At 42.3% G+C, this 24390-nt stretch overlaps 2 protein-coding genes across 2 annotated transcripts in view; both read right to left on the bottom strand.

The window, feature by feature from the left end:
- LOC126530850 (hormone-sensitive lipase-like) overlaps positions 1-12206 on the bottom strand; it is a 49998-nt gene extending 37792 nt beyond the window's left edge. Inside the window, exon 1 of the mRNA XM_050178153.3 lies at positions 10252-12206. Within this exon, the coding sequence (XP_050034110.2) occupies positions 10252-11070 (819 nt within the window). The 5' untranslated portion in view covers positions 11071-12206. The remainder of the gene's footprint in view (positions 1-10251) is intronic.
- A 4714-nt stretch (positions 12207-16920) lies between these two features.
- The window catches only part of LOC126530852 (hormone-sensitive lipase-like), a 34789-nt gene continuing 27319 nt past the window's right edge, over positions 16921-24390 (bottom strand). Inside the window, 3 exon segments of the mRNA XM_050178157.2 lie at positions 16921-17788; positions 21532-22202; positions 22677-22895. Of these exon segments, the coding sequence (XP_050034114.2) occupies positions 17585-17788; positions 21532-22202; positions 22677-22895 (1094 nt within the window). The 3' untranslated portion in view covers positions 16921-17584.

Below are 24390 nucleotides of genomic sequence, written 5' to 3'. Positions count from 1 at the left end.
AAAACTTGGCGGCAGATGTGGAACACCGCCGCCAAGGTTCCACAAATAGAAAACACAAGAAGAATGGGCTTGAATGGAACACTGTGGCAACAAACAGAAGTACTACTTGTTTTGCTTGTTTCCCAGAAAATCAAACTGGCCAAAGTCACATTTATTGCCAGGTGTGTTTCTTAACTTCGCTTATTAAATTAGATTGGTAGCCAGCAAGAAGATCATTACAGAGAAGCCCTATGATCCAACCATACAACCATATTATGGAGTCATCATCATCATCATCATCAGCCTGGTTACGCCCACTGCAGGGCAAAGGCCTCTCCCATACTTCTCCAACAACCCCGGTCATGTACTAATTGCGGCCATGCCGTCCCTGCAAACTTCTTAATCTCATCCGCCCACCTAACTTTCTGCCGCCCCCTGCTACGCTTCCCTTCCCTTGGGATCCAGTCCGTAACCCTTAATGACCATCGGTTATCTTCCCTCCTCATTACATGTCCTGCCCATGCCCATTTCTTTTTCTTGATTTCAACTAAGATGTCATTAACTCGCGTTTGTTCCCTAACCCAATCTGCTCTTTTCTTATCCCTTAACGTTACACCTATCATTCTTCTTTCCATAGCTCGTTGCGTCGTCCTCAATTTGAGTAGAACCCTTTTCGTAAGCCTCCAGGTTTCTGCCCCGTAGGTGAGTACTGGTAAGACACAGCTATTATACACTTTTCTCTTGAGGGATAATGGCAACCTGCTGTTCATGATCTGAGAATGCCTGCCAAACGCACCCCAGCCCATTCTTATTCTTCTGATTATTTCCGTCTCATGATCCGGATCCGCCGTCACTACTTGCCCTAAGTAGATGTATTCCCTTACGACTTCCAGTGCCTCGCTGCCTATTGTAAATTGCTGTTCTCTTCCGAGACTGTTAAACATTACTTTAGTTTTCTGCAGATTAATTTTTAGACCCACTCTTCTGCTTTGCCTCTCCAGGTCAGTGAGCATGCATTGCAATTGGTCCCCTGAGTTACTAAGCAAGGCAATATCATCAGCGAATCGCAAGTTACTAAGGTATTCTCCATTAATTTTTATCCCCAATTCTTCCCAATCCAGGTCTCTGAATACCTCCTGTAAACACGCTGTGAATAGCATTGGAGAGATCGTATCTCCCTGCCTGACGCCTTTCTTTATTGGGATTTTGTTGCTTTCTTTATGGAGGACTACGGTGGCTGTGGAGCCGCTATAGATATTTTTCAGTATTTTTACATACGGCTCGTCTACACCCTGATTCCTTAATGCCTCCATGACTGCTGAGGTTTCGACAGAATCAAACGCTTTCTCATAATCAATGAAAGCTATATATAAGGGTTGGTTATATTCCGCACATTTCTCTATCACCTGATTGATAGTGTGAATATGATCTATTGTTGAGTAGCCTTTACGGAATCCTGCCTGGTCCTTTGCTTGACAGAAGTCTAAGGTGTTCCTGATTCTATTTGCGATTACCTTAGTAAATATTTTGTAGGCAACGGACAGTAAGCTGATCGGTCTATAATTTTTCAAGTCTTTGGCGTCCCCTTTCTTATGGATTAGGATTATGTTAGCGTTCTTCCAAGATTCCGGTACGCTCGACGTCATGAGGCATTGCGTATACAGGGTGGCCAGTTTCTCTAGAACAATCTGCCCGCCATCCTTCAACAAATCTGCTGTTACCTGATCCTCCCCAGCTGCCTTCCCCCTTTGCATTTCTCCCAAGGCTTTCTTTACTTCTTCCGGCGTTACCTTTGGGACTTCGAATTCCTCTAAACTATTTTCTCTTCCATTATCGTCGTGGGTGCCACTGGTACTGTATAAATCTCTATAGAACTCCTCAGCCACTTGAACTATCTATATTATGGAGTAAGCTAAGGTAAGTAAGATGTTTCCAATACATGGCTGAGTACAACTATAATAGTTTATCTTATTCATTGAAGTTCAATCAACAATGCTGCGTGCTTGCCTCACAACTCTTCTTCAGAACAGTGACATTTTAACGACTTTTTTCAGCAGATATGTTACAACACACAGTGAAGTACATGTTTTGCTTACATTAGATAATACTTGGGCAAGAACACTCAATGTGGGTAAACATCTCTGTTATATGAAACAATTAATTTTAAATATTTTGCAATTATCCTTTTCTACTGAGTGGTGGCACTCAGAGGCTAACTAAACTCAACACTTGAATACAACAAACTTGCAACAACAAATTCACTAAAAGGCTAGAAGAACGTCATGTCATGACCATCAACTTAATTCTTCGTTACCGGTAGAAATGTGCTAATTTTTGGTGCAATTGTGCAAGACGTAGTAGTCGCAATGTATACTGCGATGCATAAAATTACATCCTGATCACTGATGCTTTGAATGGATGCATAGTCGTAATAATTGCTTGGACAATTCTTCAGAATTCTTATGTCAAACATCAGAGAAGCATCTAAAAGATCACAAATGAAAGCAATAATTTGCTATTTTTTAGTAGAAGTACTGAAAAACAAAACTGAAATATATAAAATATGCACCTGGTTCCTAGTTCCCAGCTTTTGTAAGTCAGATCGTGCAAATACGTTATAATGAACATTTATTGGCGTCAATACTAGCCGTACCCACTGTGGTTCTTTGGTGTTGACTGCTAAGCAAGAGGTCGCGAGATCAAATCCTGGCCATAGTGGCCACATTTTCAGGAGGGCAAAATGCAAAAACGCCTGTATATTTAGATTTAGGTGCGTATTAAAAAACCCCAAGTGGTCAAAATTATTCCGTAATCCCCCACTACACACCCTGCCTCATAATCAGATTGTGGTTTTGACACGTAAAACCCCCCCTTTTTTTTTTTTTTTGTGCTAGCCAGGCTGATGCTCATGCTATACAGGAAAGCAGCAGCTTCACAAATGTAAAAAGGAGTAAGTTCCTATTGTACAGGGAGCATTTGGTTTTACTCATAGCAGCAGACAACTGGTTTGTTTTTCACTCCATTCTTCAGGCTCGTGATGCAATGGTTATCAGGTCAAGAAGCATGCAGAAGCCTCTTCATACTTGATACTTCAATATTTCTCATACTCCTCAGACTTCAATCAGCATTTTTGTGCAAGCAAGGTGTTCTGGTGTGCATTTAACTGGCGCCAGAACCTCCACACGCTTTGTACAGTTCCTGCATACTTGCGGACAACTTTCTGTGGCAATGAAGGGAAAGCTACTGAGGCAAAGCATGCACAAGTGAGAGCGCTTCTGAAAAAAGTCTCGTGTTTTCATCCACGTTAGTTTAAGCTGGGGAAGAGAAAACATAAACACCTTATCAGCAACACTTAAGTAAGATAAAACACAGCACTGAATGTAAACGTTTACTTATTTTGCAGCTTTTCCCTTCCACATCTGGGCAAACGCGAAACCATCCCACGTGGAATCTGCGTCGATTCAGCATCTGTTCTGGACAACCAAAAGCACTGTCAATCGCTGGCGGACTACTTGGCAGAGTAAGACATGTGCAGAAGCTCCGCCCCTGTAGCTTTCCCTTCATAGCCACAGAAAGTTGTCCTCAAGTATAGAGGGCCGTACACTAATGCTGAGTTTTGCATGATATTGTACAGTAATGAATAAGGGCCTTTGCACTGGCAGGGTTCTAAATGTAAGAGTACACAACTATAGTCGACCTTCAGTAAAACGTCGGTCTGAAATCGACTGCTTGCTCTTGTGTGAGTGAAAACCCCACACAGCGGGAACGATTGCTCCTAATAATTTGTACATTCGCTGCCTGAGCACTGATAAATTAAAGCAACCCACGCAGGCAAAATGAAGTTGCTCCTTGATATGAGTCGAACACAATCATCAAAATAGTACACATTCATGAGAATCCACCGTTGCTTTATACATAGAGCAGTTGTACGTTTAATCGGAAAACTGACGACTCGAGAGAAGCTTCTGTGTCTTCATTGCTGCTATCATTTAAAAATGATGTTGCCAAGTGGACCAAAGCACAAGTCTTGCATCTCTCTATTTAAGAAGTGTAGGAGCACTGGAGGCTAGTTTCAACGATACCTCCAGTGAAAGTTTTATTTTTCCTTGACTTCCCAATCTCCTGAAAATTGTCAAATCTGACAAATGGGTAAAGTTAAGTCATCATTTCAGATGGTTTGTGATGTTGCTAGCAACAGAATTCCAACGGAAATCTTTAGCAATGCGTAAAAGAACTGTTGATCAAATTGGTCGATTTCTATAGTCACAGTAACAAAAGAGTTGCTTAGTGCAGGACAAAGGCCTCTCCCAGACACATGCAATCCTGCGTGCCATGCGTTAAACCCACCCTGCACGCTCAAATTTTTTTATGTATTTCAGTAGAGTTGAACCTCACTAAAAGGAAGTTGGATCGGACACAAATATACCTCTGTTATATTCACATATGTTATAAATATACAGACTGATATTGGCAAAAAAAATGAATGTGTCCAGGCAAAAGACATGCATTATGCCTTCGACAGGCCAGCAAACAGTGTTGACGGTGATGATGGCCCATCGGTGGCTTGCCAAATTGATATGCAGCATGTGAACAATGCTAAATGGGAAACGTGTGCACTGCAACATTGTTAACACTCAACCATGCGATCAGTAGGATCGCACAGGATTGGCGCGTAACCAGAATGTGCCATTTCGAGTTGCTCTTGCTAGATATCTGTCATTTTTTGCTACCAGAATAACATACTTTGAGCTATAAGTGAACAAATAGCTGCCTTGCTGTAACCAATATCTCAGATCTTGAATTTTAGTTTTGTAACAGCAGTAGGATACTATGTGAAATTCCACCTGACCAACCACATTCAAATTTTATGAAAATTTCATTATATCTGACAATTCGCTATATCCACATTCGTTCTATCGAGATTCGACTGTATGTCAAAATTCTTCATCACCCTGACCCCTTCTCCCTTCCTTTGACACCTACTCTAATAAAGCACCTTTTTTTTCTTTTTTTTTTTATGCATAATCACCCACTTCCCAACAATTCCTCCTAGAATATCACCAGCTCATATTTGATGTGTCATCTATAAAGCTGCTTTCATATCTGTTAGCATTAAGTCTAATGCTTTCTTTTCAATCACCTGTATTGTGGTCCTTAGCTTGTTTTCAAGTTTCTGTTTAATGCTGATAGCCATTTATGGGATTTTAAACAGATTTAGGATTCTTAATGTTACAATAAAGGCATACATATTTGGATAGATGATTAATATAAAAGAAGCTCTCAATGTCAGTGGCTGTACAGTGGCTACCTATAATGTTGAATGTAGCAGAAAGAATAAATTGCAATGAAAAATATAACAAACAAGGAAAACATGGAACATGAAAAGGTAAAGCATAACTGCAAGCATAAAGGCAAAGCACAACAATCAAAAGCTTAGCGAGAAAAGAAGTAGGCACAGACATGTTCAAAAAATGATAGGTTAATTAAAGCCACAATAGAAGAAAGGTTAATGAGTAATTTATATAAAGAATAACTACAATAACAGAGCAAAATATATTCCACGTCAATAAAACATGCAGCAGTTAAAACATTACTTCTGCCTCCATTATTAAAAATATTTTGTTTTTTTAAATGAGTAAGTAGACCAATGATTTGATAGCAGAGGTATTAGGTTCCAAAAATAAAATAATGATGAAGGAACTGTCTGCCATGTTTAGCACTTACTTTTGGTAGAAGGACATTATTAACTGAAGCAAGAACTTGTATTACCTGTTAGTATTGGCCAGATATGCTGTTAGAATTAATGCAATTGGAACTTCATTCTTGAGCAATCTGAACGAAACTATACCAAGACTAACTAACTAGCCTATCAACTGTAAGAATGTATTTGTCAGGAAGGAGTTGTTTACTGTTAGTATGGGAAGGATATGACATAAGAAACCGTGCTTAGCAGTGCAACACCAAGGCCACTAAGCAACCAAGGCAGGTATAAACCTTGTTGAAATGAAATCGGATATAACAAAATAATGGGAATAATGAAGTGAGCAACAATTCTAATCCAACTCTGTTCCTTCTCACACTATGTCAGCGGACCGCACAGCCCTCTGCCAACATTAACATCAGGATTGACCAGTTGTGAGCAAATGACGATAAGCAAAGAATAGCATTGTCCCAAAAGAAATCTTTACATTATACCAGGCCTGGTGCTACGACAGTAGTAACAAAGTGACGCAACAATAGGTACAAACTTGGAACGCATATTTAGCGCCAGCCAACAAGGACAGAAGGGAGACGACACCACAATGCGCTAGGGTTAGCGCATTGTGGTGCTGTCTCCCTTCTGTCCTTGTTGGCTGGCGCTAATTATGCATTCCAAGTCTAGTTTACCAACACGCCCAACAAATGGCAATGCTGAATAGGAACAAATATTATGCAGCTCAATACACGCTCAGCGATGCAGTTAAACATGCCAATTTGTGGATGACTAAAGCCTGAACTTGAAAGCATGGGGAGATTATGTATGATGCAATGTGAGCATTTCACATGCTTTGCAGCACAGGTGGTCAGATGCACCTTTTTGGGCATGCTTCACAGGGGAGAGTATGGTGTTGCTGTCACAGCTGTAAGCACAGTGAAAAGGCAGCTTTCTTTGCTCGTGCAGCCTGATTCCTCATGCAATGGATAATAAACAAGATACTTGTCAGGGGGTAATAACCATGAATGAGCACAGGTCATAGTATGGTGGCAACCAATTATTGTAAATAGAATAAATACGTCAAAAGCTTGTGCGAAAAAATTTACCAGTGGAAAGCTAGGTCCCCTCAGCTATTGCCATTACATGTCATGTGCGCCCAAAAGCACATAGTCTTATGTTTTTTTAGCCTCCCATGTCTTTTCCCATTGGTCAGTGGTGGCAGAATACATTGGTTATATATACTTTTCTTTTTAATATCAGGGAACCGCTTTTCATGACTTGAAAAATGTCCACTAAATGCACTCCAATGCATTTTTTTTTCTCCTGCGGATTTCCAGCTCGTGATCATCAGGGTCACCTGTCACTACTTGGCCTATATAAAAGTTCTCTTTCACTACATCTAGAGGCTAACTACAAATTTTAAGTGATGTTTCATAACAAGACTATTTCACATTAGTTTTTTCATACATAAATCTTCCAAACCTATCCTTAAATTTTGCCATTTCAGATACTCAATTGTTGTAAGGAATTTTTTTTTTTTAACAGAACAATGTTTTCTGTGAACTGCAGCTTGCCAAGACATTTTCAATTGATCCTTACACCTAATCCATTCCCAATCTAGTATTTCAATTACTTCTTGCAAGCGGGCTGTGAATAAAACAGAGAGATTGTACAACTTTGCCTGGCACCCCTCTGGACTGATCTTCCTCTATTTTGTGAAACTGTGCAATTCCTGGATATATCCTATATATCCTCTGAGACATTCATATATGCCTCATGTAAACGTTCACAACAAAATGCCTGCACGGCTCCTTGTATCTGTGCTGAATGAAATCAATTTTTATAATCTACAAATGCTATACAATGGGATCCTTATCATATTCTGAAGATTTCTCAACAATGTGATTAGGGACATGAATTTGCTGCACAATGTACCTAAATATCAGCCTGTCCTGTGTGCTCAGTGAAATTAAAATGTACTCCAATTTTACTCAAAATTGTCTATCTATTTAGTGAATCTTATGGCTCCAATTTTTTACTTCTTTGACACACACTTCTTTATGAATTATAATGTCAGCACTCTATGTCATTGCATGGTGCATTTGTTCTCATGAGGTACTATGTACAAAATGTTGCATAGTGTTTGAACATAATACCCCTGTTCTTGCTGTTGTTTTTTTATCACTGTTACACCCTGATCTCCTACTATTTTTACTCTGGACATATCCTGTAGGGCTATTCTATCTTAATCTTCAGTTACACTTGATATTTCCATATCATTCTTACAACTATTTCTTAAAAAATGTACTGTGTGTCATGACCCATGCCAGCATAACTACAACATCTATGTAACACACAGACACTAGTTACAGGTTCCCATTCCCGGTACAAAGTTCCATAATCACCCATGTCGTCAAGTGCCAGATACTCAAGCATGTTATAACTTCTCAAATTGTCATTAATGTGTTGGATGCACATTTCTTGTGTTCTCGTTCAAATTTTGCTTTGATCATTTTGTTCATAAAAGTACAATGCCTGAATTCAACTTCAGACATTTCCAGCATTAGGGAGAAAAACATCTTGTATCAGTGCCACACGAAGCAATTTCCACTGCTACCGAACTCGATCGGGATCAAATTTTTCTATCCCAATTGGTTCCTTTGTGCGAGCTGCAGAAGGGAGCCAAGTGTAATCGAGAAATTAAATCCTTATCACACTCAATTGCAATCGAAAAAGCCCCATGTGACTGAGGTATTAGAAGAAAGAAAAGACAGGGCAGGAAGGATGCTGGTCTTCAGCTTATTTTACTGCCCCCAAAAATACATCTAAGAAGTCATGCAGCAAAACATGTTCTTCCTGTATTGTTGTCTTTTCTTACTTTATCTAAGGTTTTTTTTTTTTTCTCCCCTAAGCACTGGAAATATCTCAAATGTCAAAGGCCCACTAGCCTAGTTTCTGCCTTGAGGGCCTGAGCACATCTCTGAAAGAAAATAAAAAAATCAAGAATGTCACTTACATCTAAAAATGCAATCTTTTACTTCATGAATATGTCTAAGTATGTCATACAAATAATGATCTTAAACAGGTGCATATGTCTCCGATTGTGGTTTAATGTGTGATTTTTGTTAAGAACTTGGGCATACAATGGCTAGTACAATGGCTACTGCTGAGTATACAATGCAGGCGTGAGCTAGTCACACAGTGGAATACAGGTGTATTCTCATTTGACATTGTTTTAACTTACGACTACAACTCAGCAACACATGTCACCAAACGTACAGCCGGAGCACCTGACCTATGCATACAAACTCTAGCAGTGACAAAATATTTCATACTGGCCATTTTGTAAGCTCAATTACCGCTGTAGAGTGTACAAGTGTTCTTTTTAATGTTGAAGACTGTATTATGACACTGCAACCACTTCATCTTCAGTCAGTATAGTACTTCAGTAGTGCTCTGCTGAGACAGGCAGGCGAAAGATAGAGATAAGCTGACTTTGATAGAAAGGGAGAGAGGATGGAAGAAGCACATGATATCAAAGAAACATACAAGAAAAAGATGTGAGCATAGTGGTACCACACATGTCCTCTGATAGTGTCATTCTCTTGCAATACAATGGATATCAAGTCGACAATGAAAAATGCTATCTTTGCAAAGGCAATAGCCGCTAGCCAATACACAGACATGCAGTTATGAAAACTGCATGCTTGAATGCTACAGCTTGCACTCTATCGCACACAAAGCACAGCAGGTGATGCAGCCGACGGTATATGACTACTGCACAAACAACAAAGAAAGACACCAGCTTTGCAAAGACAATACCTGCTAGCCAATACATAGATATGCAGTTATGACTACTGCATGCTTGAACACTACGGCTTGCATTTTATTGCACCTAAAGCAGCACAGGTGACACAGCTGGCCCTTTACGGCTGCTGGACAAACAGCAATGAAAAGCCATTCACCACACAGTCTTGCGCCAAACATACCAACCAGCCCAAACTCTACACACATGAGGAAAAAGGAAAGAAATCAATGAAGGAAAACTCTGCCCGAGTGCAGCGATAATGTGTTTTCCTCTGAATCACCTTGTTGTGTGGGCTTCTTGTGACTATCACTGAGTATATATATTTTTAACAGTATATAAAAACATTTCATAACTCCAATGGGTATAGATCAAAAATGTCTATATACACATAATATACTAAATTAAAAATTTGCCTCTGCAAACTACATGCACCACAGGCATAAATATATTATATCACAGGTATAAATATATTTATTTGGCTGCGCCTTATGCCACTGATCGTTAGTTTTCGTTCAGGGATGACGAATAAGAAACCTCCAACAGGAGCCCAGATTTATGCATGAACAATTAGGTGCAGTTGTTTACCTTCGGATTTGTGACTGTGTGCGTGTGTCGCTGGCTGTGTCATTAACTTGGAACGAAGAACACAGCGAAGGCAAATCGAACCATGCCTGCTGTGATATATGCTTTAGTAAAATTCCTAGCGAGTATAAGCTGGACATATTCAGCTGGCCACTTAAGATAATTACCGAAGAACTAATTCACTTACATAAAATCCCATGCAGCGGCCGTAGAAGCTTGTGGGGTCAAAATTGTCAAACTCCTTGAACAAGTCGTGAAACTTCATGTTTTCATCCACGAACAGACTGCCTTTATCTGTGTGCTCCATCATCTGCTCCAGTATGGACATGCCGACTTTCAGGCCGCGCAAGATGCCGACGTGGTCGCCTAATTCCTTCGCGAAACTCTCCCCTCGAAAAAACGGTGAACCGCGCTTCATTTGCAGCGCTCTGCATAATTTGACAGCCAAGAAGATGAACCGATCCGCAACTGTGATGATGCTTCGAAAGCCGTTCGCAGGCGTCTCCGAGTCGAAGTCAAACAGGTGCGCAGAACTCAAAATTCTGTAAGCAGAGTCTTCGACCCAATGCAGCAGTTCTTGCATCGAGTTCAGGTGCGCGAGTATTTTACTTCCCGTCTCCGTCTCCACTTCTCTGAAGTACTCGATGTTCGCACGGATCATTGTCGTCAGCATCTCGTATAAGCCGGAGCCTGGCCTCCCGATACCTGACATGTTCACCAGACTGCAGCTTCCAGGCGCCGAGTCTGGCCTGCAGTCCTCAAGGCTTTCCGAATCGCTGCCACAGCACAACATTTGCTTGACATGACCAAGTTGCACGCAGCTCAAAATCCTGTTTCCTCCGACCGGAGACGGTGGAAACGAAACGCACAGATAGAAAACGCGAGATGCGTAGAGAGGAAGGGGAAGAAAGATAAAGAGAGTGAAAACGGAAAGGGCGGAGAGCGCGACAAGCTTCACCTCGCGGCAGTTTGCGAAACTAATCATAGAACTAATTCCTAAATGCATCGATCTCGCACAGAAATAGCCCGCGCTGATGAGAAGGGAGGGGGCGGAAGAAAGAAAAAAAAAATAGCGCTTATTTCGCCGTGCTAATTGACTTTGCAGTGCCAGCCTGTCTGCAGCTCCGAGTTCTGCAAGCACCGAGTATCGTACATAAAAACAACCAAATTAAATTATGGGGTTTTACGTGCCAAAACCACTTTCTGATTACGAGGCACGCCGTAGTGGAGGATTCCGGAAATTTCGACCACCTGGGGTTCTTTAACGTGCACCTAAATCTAAGTACACGGGTGTTTTCGCATTTCGCCCCTATCAAAAAAAAAAAAAACCCAAATTGTGCACAATTAGCGGGTTGGGACCACAAGCCTCTGTAGAATGGGAAGTTTTTTGCACCCCTGTGTGCCTGGGACAAACCCACATGAATGCAAATAAAGTATCGGTATAGCAGTGGTCGCAACTTAATCCCCCACAGCATATTAATTTTCTTACACTTAAGTTAATCAACAACACTCAATCATTATTAACACTTTACCGTTACCTGTGTGGGCACCATACATATAGTTACAACCACATGATGAGGAGGCTGGAAAATGAAGAAAATAATTTTTTTTTTTAAAGGAAGGCAAAGAAATTAAGGTATAAAATATGCACTGTCACAAATTGAATAATGTAATGCACATGTAACATACATGCAGTGACCAGTCGATTGTTGCACCTAGATTGCTTTGCAAAAATGTAAGTTTATTTTAATGCTTTTTGGGGTTCCAACTACACAGGCAGGTGAAAATTTCCAACCGAGATCAAACTGGTCCCAGTTGCACGTCAACTAGTGCAGTGTATGCATTTTAGTTAGTGAGATAACTTTATTTGGAATCCGGCAATTGGGAAGCCTGGGCTTGGGGCTGCCTAGACCTGTAATATTTAAAACGCAGTGGCGCTGGACTCCACTCAGTAGTATGGATGACGAACTGGGTAATCCGAATTGGACTGCATGGTGCCGCATATATGCAGTGATCAGCCTTTTGTGTTTCTTCATATCAACCTGGCAAGGACCACAGTGAAGGTCACTCCAGCAAGCAGCAGCAGCTCCTTGGACTTAAATAAATGACGTGATGATAATTCATACAGGCAAAAGGCAACTGCTCACAAGCATCAGCAGAAGTTTTCCATTATCATGTCCTCGTGCACTTCCGAGTGTTGATGTGTTTCAAAGAAGTGCACGAATAGTAATGTTTTAGACCGACTCAAAACATGCCGGAAGTGAATCGAATCGCATATAAAATACATTTTGAATAATGAGCAGCAATTGTCACAACTAATGTAATTATGTTGATGTAGCTAGTTAGCTACAACAGCTAGTTAGCTAATTAGCAATGTAGCATAGCATTAGCAAGTTTCTTCATTCAATTACAATTAAGCAGTCTGTAAGCGTTCACAGGACTCTTCAAAGAATTCAAATGATCACTATAATGTCGGTCAAGTCTGGCTCCCTGAATATGATGTAGGCTGCTCGGCTATGCAAGTTCTCGAGCACCAAAACTACGATGTTTTTGCTGCAATTTTATGTTTGAGTATGCACAGTTGACGTAAATATTCTAAATGCATTCGAAAAAATATTCGTATTTACATATAGTGACCATTCGATTCGAAGGCCGAATCGAATAGGACACTATCTATTGGTTATTGGTTAGTATTTGCACACCCCTATACTTACGAGCTCTTGCGCTGTTACAGTGCGTGCGCTGCCTTACACATAAGTGATCTGTCCTACATCACAGTCTTACGACCCTTTCCTCATTTACCAAAATGCCACGTATAACAAATTACATTTGCTATCACTGATGATATCATTAAAACAAGGGTTTGCTCAACACATACACAAAATTACACAAAATTACACAATATATGCCTTTGAGCACTACACCTATTGGCTGAGACTAGCATTTCTTTAAAACCTATTTTAAGAGTTGTCAAGCCTTAAGGTATCTAGTTTGTACATACATTGGATCAGTCACCAAGTGCAATACATGTTTAAACTAAGGCACGGGAACTCTGTGTTCAAACAATGCAGTGTGCACTGCAGCCACTCTTCCCATTCTCCTAAAGCTAAATAATTAAGGAGTCAAGAGTTTCTCTCTTCCATTCAGATGCCAAAAGCATTCATCTTCTGCTAAAAGTAATATAGAAGCTGAATGTCGCAACTCTTCTTGGTTGGACCAGGTGGTTAGGTTACTGGTTGGAACTGGTTACTGGAACTGGTTGTGTTCCAGGTGACTGGAGCACAACCAGTTCCAGTCACCTGGTGCCATGTACAATAAAAATGTTTTTTTTCACGTGGCTCCCATACCTTGGAAACACGTACTAAGCATGGTCGGTGGCTCGCGTTGACAATATTGTTTTGATAGTCACGTTCTGGTGGTCGAGAACTGGTCACTTCAAGCCAATAAATAATCAAGAAGCTTTGTAAGACAGAAGACAATAAACTACTTTGACAAGCTACCGCATGTAGGGGAAATCCCTTGAGCATGTACAGCTAAAATCAAATTTGACTGTCGTTGATATACAGCATCTTATATCGCAAAGCAGGCAGACAGACAATTAGCATAGGCAGAAGGAAGGCGTAATATCATGCTTTCTGTATATCTTGCACCTGCAAATTCACAGTCAATTATGCTGTACATCATGAACCTTGCCCGCCTTCTCACCTCATTCCACTTTTCATGGCTGCTAACAATTAAGCGGACTTAGTATGAAAGCCTACATGTTATTCCAGCAACAATTGTCTCAATCGGTTAAAGGGATTTAAGTGAAAATAATTTAACGAAAGAGAAAACTGTCATCCACCCGCGGAGGAGGAGATTTTCTGTGACAGAAAGCAATCAAAACAAGTTTACAGAAGGCAACATCCATGAGGCATGAAATTTCCTTCATAGGCCTAGTGCTATAAAGAAAACTCAGACAAGCTCTTTGCAGGTAAAAAAAAAAAAAAAAATTCCTGCTGCTCAGGGAGGTTGAATCGAGGATCGTATACATTTTCGGCACAGTCGCTTTCTATTATACAGTGATGAAGAGCAAATTGAACAGCAGCTCTAAGGATGGACACAGTTTCTGTGATAAACAGCCACCTTTTTTGAAATATTGGCTCTAGGCTCGTTTGGCTACTGTTGATCACCTTGTCTACATTTTCAGGTGTACCCTTCCTGCTTTTGTGAGCATTAGAGAGCTTAGGACTAGGGTACCCAAGCATTGGGAGATGCTAACTCTGTTGTAGGCTCTTCGCACTCTTTTGTACACCCGGCGGTTTACGCCCCAACGCTTCAGCAACCTAATCTAAAACTCTATTATCTCGTTCGTGAAGCCTTGCAGAGCTTCACAGAGCTTATATGCCAATAGAACATCATCAAGTTTTGTTGACCAAGACTTAAAGTAGCGCTGGTGTATATTGGAACTGTGCAGTAGCAGGCAATAAACTCGTTCATAAATGTGATGAGGTGGACTGTGGCGTGTAGGCGTGATAAGACAAAGTGTTGGAACAGCCAGCTTGGAGTGATGGTGATTGTGCGGCAACAAGAGGAGAATTAATGATGGCGATTACGGAAGAAGACCGCGTGCCACGAACAAGGAATCGGCATGCGAAGGGCATCAGTGTGCGAGAGCGAGCGGGAGGCTTGCTGACCGCCAGTTGAGGCTCGGGTATTGGCGACCGGGTGTCCTGCTACCGTGGGAACCTGGGCCAAGATCTCACTCATGGTTGTGCTCTCCTGTGCACCAGTGCATGTCTTTTATATCTTCTCAGATCAGATCCAGCACACTCTCTGAACAACATGCGCCCCCATAAACTAACAAAAGAAGACCCCATGAGAGCTACAGACTTCCCCAACGATTGTAAGATGCACTACATAGATAAAGCAAATTGCAATGCTAAAACTAGGAACTAAGCACAACATTGTGCGATCGAATCCAGGCCACGACGGCCTCATTTCGATGGGTGCAAAATGCGAAAACACCTGTGTGCTTAGATTTAAGTGCACATTAAAGAAACCTAGGCGGTCCAAACTTCCGGAGTCCACCACTATGGCAGCCTCAAAATAAGATCGTAGTTTTGGCACAAAAAAACCCCGTAATTTTTTTTTTACTGAAACTTATGTCAAACCAAAGTGGTTTCTGTGGGATGAAAGCTTCATACGAAATCAAGCCTCCACAATGAGGCACGCCCACTTTCCAGTTGACAGAATGACCAAAATGAAATAAACAAGTACAACTGCGAGTCGGCCCAGTTGGAACAGATTCATTTTTAAAAACACTTTGAGCGCAAAACAAACAGGGACGAAGAAAAGGAGCAACACAAGGACGAGTGCTTTCTAACAACTGATTTTATTTTCCAAGAACCATCTGCTTAAATACCCACAGATCTGCACGATCCAGTCAACAGAACACGCCGATAGCGCATATAACAGCACTTTTGATAAAATGCCACAGATCAGCGCTACCCGGTCAACATAAAGACAGCTAAGCGTATAAAACAAGCACTTAAGACGAAAATGCGTTAAGGATACGATGACAGGAGTGAATTCTCTTTGTCTAACAATGAAACGGAAAGATGACTGATGCATTTTTCCTAGTTTTTCAATCCAGTGAGCTTCCACCATTTCTCTCGCGGTTTGATTTCTAAGCCTAAACAGCATGTCAGTGCTTCTAAGACAAGGTGAGCACGCATGTTCTTGACAATGCATTACCAAATGCGTACTAGGGTGACATTTCAGACAAGACAAGTGTTACCTTAGTCTCTTGTTAATGCATCTCGCAGTCTGCCCTACGTACCCATGACCATACGTCATTGGAATCAGATACACAACGTTCCTCGCGCAATCGACAAATTGGTTATTACGTGGATGTTTAACACTGCATTCCTTCTTTGCATCATCCTTACTTTCGAACTTACTTTTTACCCTAGAACTCGCACTAGCTATTTTGTTTTTAGCCGAAAACACCACTTATACTTCGTAACTCCCAGCCACCTTTTGAAGTCTGTGTGAAAGGCCATGCACATACGGGATCACTGAAACCTTGGAAGCTAAACCTTTCTGCCTTTGATTCTTTGTGCATAGTTCTTTATCCCGTTTTATTTTTTTCATTAGTCTAGTGCACGACGCCAGCATCACAGCGAGCGGGTATCCAGCCTTTCTCAACCGATCAACTTGCTGCTCAAGAAATGCAATGTTTACAGTGTGGTAACATGACTTCAACAACGCTGACCGGAAACATGAAATGGCTATACCATTCTTCACAAGCCTGGAATGGTTTGAGGCATAGTCCATTAGCGATTTTCCAGCTCGGGGCGAGAATGACCAACACACATGTTACGGTAGTGTTGACTGGATCGCGCAGATCTGTGGGTATTTAAGCAGATGGTTCTTCGAAAATAAAACCAGTTAGAAAGCACTCATCCTTGTGTTGCTCCTTTTCTTCATCCCTGTTTGTTTTGTGTTCGAAGTGTTTTTAAAAATAAATAAGTATGTTAGAAGTTGCGATACCCTTGTTATACATTTTTCGAAAGCTATAAACATGCACTATCAAAAGAAGACAAAATAAAAAAATCTACATTTGGGACGAAATAGCCTCGCCTGACCTTAATTCTAAGATAATCAACACTGGCATCATGCTTTTATCACAGCACAAAGCCTGCTTTTGTCACTTGATTAAATCTTCATCTATCTAATTAAACATATTGCAGCTCTACTTCAAGACCACATGCCAGTGCAATCACACGGCTCTTTTGATGTCCAGCTTCCAAATGCAATGTCAGTATCATATAGCACTCTAGTTATGAAAGAAAGCACCACAAACATGAAACACTTCATTAAAAAAATATTTTATTTTTGTACCATTTTAAGATAAAAGCAGACGCGCCATTTTAGCTAGTGAGGTAGACAAAAGGTAGCAACGGGGCTCTTGTTGCATTTAGGGATGACATAAAGAAATGGTAATGTATTTACGTAATCCATAAAAATATATTTCTTCCAAGGAAAAGTGTACGAACATATAAGAAGCCCAACAACCTTCTATCCAAACTAAATATGTCACTCGGCAGCTGTCACAACAGCTCTATACTTCCATAGAAACAGCCTCTCAATAAAAAGTTCCCTACTTATGCTCAAAGAAGCAAAACACCTTATAGCAGGTTGTTCAGTTAAAATATGCTTAAAACTCTACATGATGTATAGAAAAATAGATGTGTACCAAGAGCCAGCCTGGCACATCTGTGGTACATTGTACCTGTTCTTACTAGTAACATTAATATAATAGGTCATATGATAAATTAAAGTGATAGCTGCAGCCCATTAAACTAAATAAGAGGGAATGTTACACTCTAGAAAACTTGCATCATGCAGTATATAAAGCAACAACGCTATAGATCCATCTTGGTCCCTGGGAATGCAAGAAGCAGAAGTCTGTAATGCATGCGACTGTACACTATTTTGCAGGATTACTGTGAGCTTAAGTTAAATGTCGCTGTACCTTACGGCACTTTGATACAGAGCGCTTGCTTGATCATCTGAACACACCTTTTGGAACCTTCGTGAGCTTCTTTGCTAAAAGGCAGAAAATTCAGAAAAGCATGTGGGAGGTTGTCCAGTATTTCAAGTTGCACATAGTTGTTTGCCGCCTTCAACCTTTTCGACAGCATGACAAGATCATCCAAGGTGGGGTCCAGGTGAAGGCCCTGTACAAGAAAGCATTGAAATAAAATAAAATATATTATACTACATACTGACGATTAAAATAGAAAATAAACTGTACGCAAATGTGTAACACAGACTGAAAAAAAAAGACACATGCGCAGCTTGCACTAGTGGTGCAAGGCTGGAGTCAACAGCGGATCTTGTGATCACCTAGCTTTTACGTGGCTTGCCTAAGTTTGTAGCTTTTGCGAGGTTATGCCAGGTTTTGCTAATTTGTTGGTAGGCTTGGCTAAGTCGTTTATAGGTTTTGCGAGGTTATGCTAGGAAAAAGAACACAGCGCAAAAAAGACAAGGACATGAGAGAGCAACACGCACACTTCTTCCAATGAATCACCAACAAGCCCAAACTTCCACGCTAAGTTATGGTAGGCTTGGCTAAGTTGTTTCTAGGTGTTGCGAGGTTATGCTAGGTTTTGCCAAGTTGTTGCCTTGGTGGGCTTGACAGTGAATGTTTTCAAGCCGTCGCAGGCCGGGATTGCTTTCTGAGCAATGTTGAGCGTTCAGGCACCAACTCTCGCATTCCCTGAACTGAAACTCTGGATCCTCGGCTCGGCGTCACCTCTTCTCAGCCGTAGCTTCGGTGCGGTGTTGCGGATCAGCTCGGCGGCAACGCAACCCTTCTCGGTTGGCAGTACGGCGCTGTTCCTGGTAAGCCATTTCTTCTTTGGACGTCCGGACTTTCTTCGGTCTTCCCATGGAAGCAGCACGTATGCATGGAGTAGAGGAGGTGAGAGGTGTGTCGCTTCGCCGGCTGTTCCGAGCTTTTAGTCACCTGTGACATCACGACTACGCCCTACGGCTGTGGGGTGCGAGGAGGTTACGTGGCACGGTGCTCTCGCAGGTGGTTGTTAGGCAACGCGAGGCGGTGCACAGCTGGGCTGTTTTCTGGTAATACTCCACGGTGGAACTAAAAGCTTGAACAGCTCCGCTGTTAAAAAATGAGAGAACTATATGGCTGCGCTAGCCAAATTTACGTAACACCAAGTGAGAATGCCGAGCAAATCAATCATTTTTTTTCTTTGAGAATATGCACAGGCTGGTGTAATGTTGCATTAGTAACATGTATGCTTATCCTTTCAGCAGTAAACACCAGCTCTTTAATGGGATGTGTACCGTATTTACTCAAATATAGGCCGGTCGCAATTCTAGGCCGACCCCAAGATTTGGAAGCTCAGAAAGAAGGAAAGAATCAAAGAAAGAAGAAGAAAAAAACTTTCCTCAAATGTAAGCAGAACAGAAAATGGCATTCGGCTGCAAAAAAGAACATGCAAGCTCGTCGAGATGTTTTGGAATGCATGCATAATCAGATCAGCCAGAAATTTATCCCAAGCCACGAGACCCAGTTCTACATCTGACTAAACCAGCTAGACATATCGGAGCGGCACCTGAAACATTTGTGACTTTCTTCGCCTGATGATCTCCGTCATTATGGACATTCTCTCTTTTCTATGTGCGCTGATAAAATCATCAACAGTCGGTAGCTTTCGGCGGTTGCAGCCAAACCGCATCCTCGAATCTAAGGATGACTTCAGACTTTTGTACATTACTCTTTAAAAAAAAGTATTGGCCTTGTTAGATATGGGCCCTTTCCTTGGCATCCTTCGAGTTCACCAGACCACTTTGAATCGCTGTCACACCTAATTAGGGAGCACAAAAGCCCATCTGCCACGTTCCTGAGGCGCAGCAAGGTCCTGAGGTCCAAACAAGTTCGCCTCGTGTGCCTTTATGTGGAGCTATTTTCCCACTGCTTGACTCTTCCTGAAAATGAAACGGGAGCCTGGCACGGTTCCAGGTAACCTGGGTCCCAAGCAAAGATGCTTTGCGGCTCTGAAAGGTCGCTCAAGAACAAACCGCCTCCCCCCGCTGAGCGCTTGGAAACCCGGAGTCAACGACGGCAGTAATGCACCCCCCACCCGCCTATTGTGACAGCAGTTGCAGACCAGGAATGCAATATCGGAGACAAGTAATCCCTCAGACAGTGAAGCCCATGGAGCGACCCTCTGAGCCGAATGTGACTTACGCTCACACGGGTGCCTACCATTGGCCGAAAATGACGACACCTGAGCGGGCTCGACGATTGGCCGAACAGGACGTGACCCCGAGACACCGAAGGGGTTAAAAGCCAGAGACCGGGAGCAGAGAGAGAGCATTCCTTCACTCATCTCTTTCGGGCTTCTTGCCACGGGCCGCAGCGTCCAAGTTGCTGCCAGCCAGCGATGACTTTATGACTGCTAATTTCTTTGTATCTTTACTGTAAATAATGTAAATAAACCTCCAGTTTTCATCTCAAAGTCCTCCAACATCGGCCAACTCCCGCACTCAATGGCAAGGTCCAATATCTGGGAGACAGCGGTGAGATTGTCCTCCAGATCCAACAGCCTACAATTGAGTAAGTACGGTAATTGAATGCTGTACACATGCATATGTATTTGTTAAGCTTCGACCTACATATAAACTGAAAGTCAGCAGTCATTCTGACTTTTTCTGTGTCCAAAATTTGAATCTGCAGAATCTCGTGTAAGGACCACACTTTTTTTTCCCCCATATTTTTTTTTTAATTTAGGTCCAAATTTGTTGGGTATGCCCCATACACTAGTGAATAGTAAATAAATGCGTAGTATACATTTCCTCAAGAATTGATATGCTCACCACTGTATGTGATGACATTGGGAACACTTATTTTTACCTCCGAGAGCTACCTATTTCATTGTTTCCGACGCTTAACCACAGAGCTGGAACAGCTGGAATTCTGTTCACTGGAACCAAACTGTTTAAAGGTCAAGCTGTCGTCAGACACAAGTGCAGCTGTCACATCACATGTAAGGTTGCACGATGAAAAAGCACTAGAGTTTCTAGGCATGAAAAGTGAATGGAATGTTACAGCCCACCACTATGCATCTCGGTTATTGCATTAGTGACGAAAGTTCCCTGCAAAAACATACTTACAAAGCACTGAAAATCTGAGTGCATAGGATGTACATGCTCAGGGTGGCACATACAAGCAGGTGTGTCCAGGAGAAAAGTGTTATGGGACACATCTAGTGCCAAATACAGAAATGCAATAAAGAGGAGGGGGGAGAATTCCAAGGCCAATAGCTCCTCGTAGAACTCCAATGATTCATACCTAAATAAAGGGGCCCCTTTCCTCTAATGACAGAGATGGGGCCTATAACTGCAGAATCTTTAGCCCAGACGTTAAATGCAGCAGCTGACAAGATTTGGTGCACCAAGACACTAGTTTCTTGATGGCACCAATGCTTAAGTTAGATGAGTTTACAATTAGTAGCCTAGCTATACTGTAAAACCAACAAACAGATCAAACAAACTAACAGAAACCAGATATAGCATGTGATCCACCTCTGTGAACCGTGCAGATACTGCAAGCAGATACCAGAGTACAAGCCACCCAGTCACAGATGACAAGTGCGGCCCATGCACAGAAAATTTCCAAAACAGTCCAAATTCGTGGTCTTTACACAAGAATTTGCCAGTACATGACTTATCACATCGCAGCGAACTCTACCACCAAGTTACATGAAACATTATGCGCCCAATCGAAGAATGTTGTCCAAAGACTTAGCACAGAGATAGAGAGAGAGGAGCGGTAAAAAAAAAAAGGCAGGGAGCTTAACTCAAGGCTAGGCCTTGGTAAGCTAGGGAAGGGCACAAGCACGACATAAAAGATGACTTGGTGCAGAATTAGAGCCTGACCATGGGCACCCACCACAAAGTAGCAAGGAGGCATCCTCTGAAGCATCCAGCCAGGGGCGAGGTAGGGCGAGATGAAGGGGTTACTGGCCAGAATCTTCATGGTCTGAAACTTGCGGTCAAAGCGTGAGGCCCTCCGGAACCACGGGACGGCCAGGCCTTTTCTCTTCTTGCCGTTTTGGCCGCACAGCAGCTCCCAGTTGGCCAGCACATGCCTCTGGTACAGGTGGCTGGCACTGAGGACGGTCACCAGCGCCCGCACCCAGTGCGTAGCCGCACGACAGCACCGGTTACGCACCGGGAAAGTCAGGTCCACGGGCATATCTAGCACTATGTGTTCGTCCGCGTGCTGGTCGGCTTGGCACGAAGTGTTTGTGTCGTTGCACTGAGATGCAAAGCGGCAGAGATACTGGCTAGGCAGTTCTCCCGCCACTTCAAGCTGCACCACATTCTTTGTGCGGGTCAAAGGCACCTTGGCCTTCATTGTTGGTGAGGTGCTCATAGGGTTACCCATCTCTACCTCACTCTCCTGTGCAGGCTGAGTCGTTGAAGCATGAACGCTGTCTGTGGGACATTGACCGGAATCTGACACGCTGTTTTCTGTCACACTTTCCCTACGGGCCGGCTTCTCTGGAGGCGCTTTGGTACACAGTCTGATGTCTGGCTCAGTGGCACAGCCAATGTATGCTGCAAAAAGAGAGACTTTGTTACAAAGCATACACAGCAGTACATAACTAGGCATAGTTCATCAGCAATTTAAGTTGTCTGTGACAAACTGGCTCTCTCACATAGCTGCACTGGCAATCTTAGAAGTCAAGATTTGCCAGGCATTGCTGCTTGTTTTGAGACAGAAGGCCACACAGAGATGATACCAGAGTTCCTGTGTTGGCCAAACTGCATTTTCTTTTAACCTTTTTATTATCAGTTGAGTACTACTGAACAAATATAAAGAAGACAAATTGGTACCATCCCTAGATTTGGTACCACATTATTCTTCCCTGTGTTAGTCTTCCTTTTTTCTCTCTCTCTTGCAACACCACTATTCTCAGAAAATAATGCTTTTTTTTTTTTCAGTTTGACTTACATGTCACTTTAGCATCTCTCTAACAAACAAGATGCAATACTCCTTTAGCAGGTGAAGAGGAGATGTCCAGTGCCTACCATGAAGACAGGTCAGCATGAAGCCAAGAGGGAGCAGAGGATCCACAGCACACAGAATCCTTGAGGGAGACGGTGCCATGCTAAGCATGACGGGTGTGTATGCTGCAAACGCTCCGCTAGGTCGCCGAATGTTGAGCTCAATGGTCTTTAGGCAGAGGGCCAGCATCAGGTTTCCTCCGGCACTGTCACCAGCCACACAAATGTTTTCACCGGTCCAACCTACAGAAAGAAAGTGCGAAACAAATGCAAAAGAAAAGCAGGTCATACATATTTTGCCGCAATTAAGAAACTATACAAAATAATATAATATGATTTATAATAATAAATAACAAATTACTTTTGAAAGAACTGTATGGTATAGGGCAATTATAAGGCTACAGATTTCAGTGAATGTTGTATGATATTTGGGCAATATGGTCATTTCAGAGACAGGGTACGACTGAAAGTTTTGTAGTTTTTCTGCTAACTAATGCTACAGAAAGGTATGCGCACACACAAATTTCTACTGACCCCCTGTCTTCACCTGCTGTGACATCAGCATGGAAGTAGTAGTAGCAGTGGTGCTGTCACCTTGCAGACCTGTCTTCAAGCAAATTGTGCACAGGAACAATTGCTTTCCACTTATCTGCTAGTGCAATGATTCTCAAGACGGCTTAACCTTTATAAATCAACCTTTCCATTTTTGTTTATTTATTTATTATTATTTCTGCAAGAGAAGCTGCATAATGTTTACAATTAACCATAGTGGAGGATACTGTCTCAAGATGTCACCGCTCCCTGTGCACAGAATGTGTCTGTTCAAACATTATTTCGTGATAATCAGATGTCTGAGCTGTCAAGATGTTTCAGTTTTGATGAAGTGTTTCTCGCTTGTCTAAAATTATCTCTGCATATTCATGCTAACTCAACTATCCGTGATGAAGGCGAAGCGCACACTCTGAATGAAGGGGATAAAGAAGAAGAGTAAGAAAAGAGGTCTGGTGGACGACAAACTTTCTGTTTCCCTGCATATCGTAAGGGTGACAGGAAACTCGGAGAAAAATGAAACAACCACCTACCTGACATGATAAAGAATCACCAATGGTGCTCTTCAAAAAGGACCAGTTTCCAAGATGTTCATCACAGCTAATTCCGTGCAATGAGCATGATGACAACCACCATTCAAAGCACGTTACCGTTGTTCCACTGTAATGGGTAGACAACTAATGGCATTTTTGGATGGTTACTGTGATCCTCTAAATCTAAGCAGACAGATTCTGGAGCCACTCTGAATCCAAGAAGAATATATATTGTGCCAACCGAAGAGCTGGGTGCTTTTCAGGACAGTGAGAGGGGAAGAAGGGAAGGGTGTGGGGAGCTTTCGCTAACGCAGACAGTGCCACTGCTGATGATAATTGTCGTCGCCCTGAACGGAGCGAGAGTGACCTTTTGCCAGTACAACCACAGGAAAGGATGGTGTCACATGACCAAAAAGCAACCAGATTCCTCAGCTGCTCTGACAGCAACACTGGGAGAACCTGTCAGCACTCTGATCTGGAGTCTGGCAATCAGAAAGAACCGTCCAAACGTAGCCAGGGCACCCCTCTTCGATCATGCAAACAAGATTGACCTTTTGGGAGCACATTAGAGCGCTCAAGAATGAGCATCCAAAGATTCCATAAGGAAAGGCAGCACGCAGTAATAGCAGAAACATGTACCGGAATGCAACAGAATG

The sequence above is a fragment of the Dermacentor andersoni genome, chromosome 5 (genome assembly GCF_023375885.2).
Source record: "Dermacentor andersoni chromosome 5, qqDerAnde1_hic_scaffold, whole genome shotgun sequence".
In the NCBI taxonomy this organism is placed as follows: Eukaryota; Metazoa; Arthropoda; class Arachnida; order Ixodida; family Ixodidae; genus Dermacentor; species Dermacentor andersoni.
This window is presented reverse-complemented; position numbering and strand designations above follow the sequence as displayed.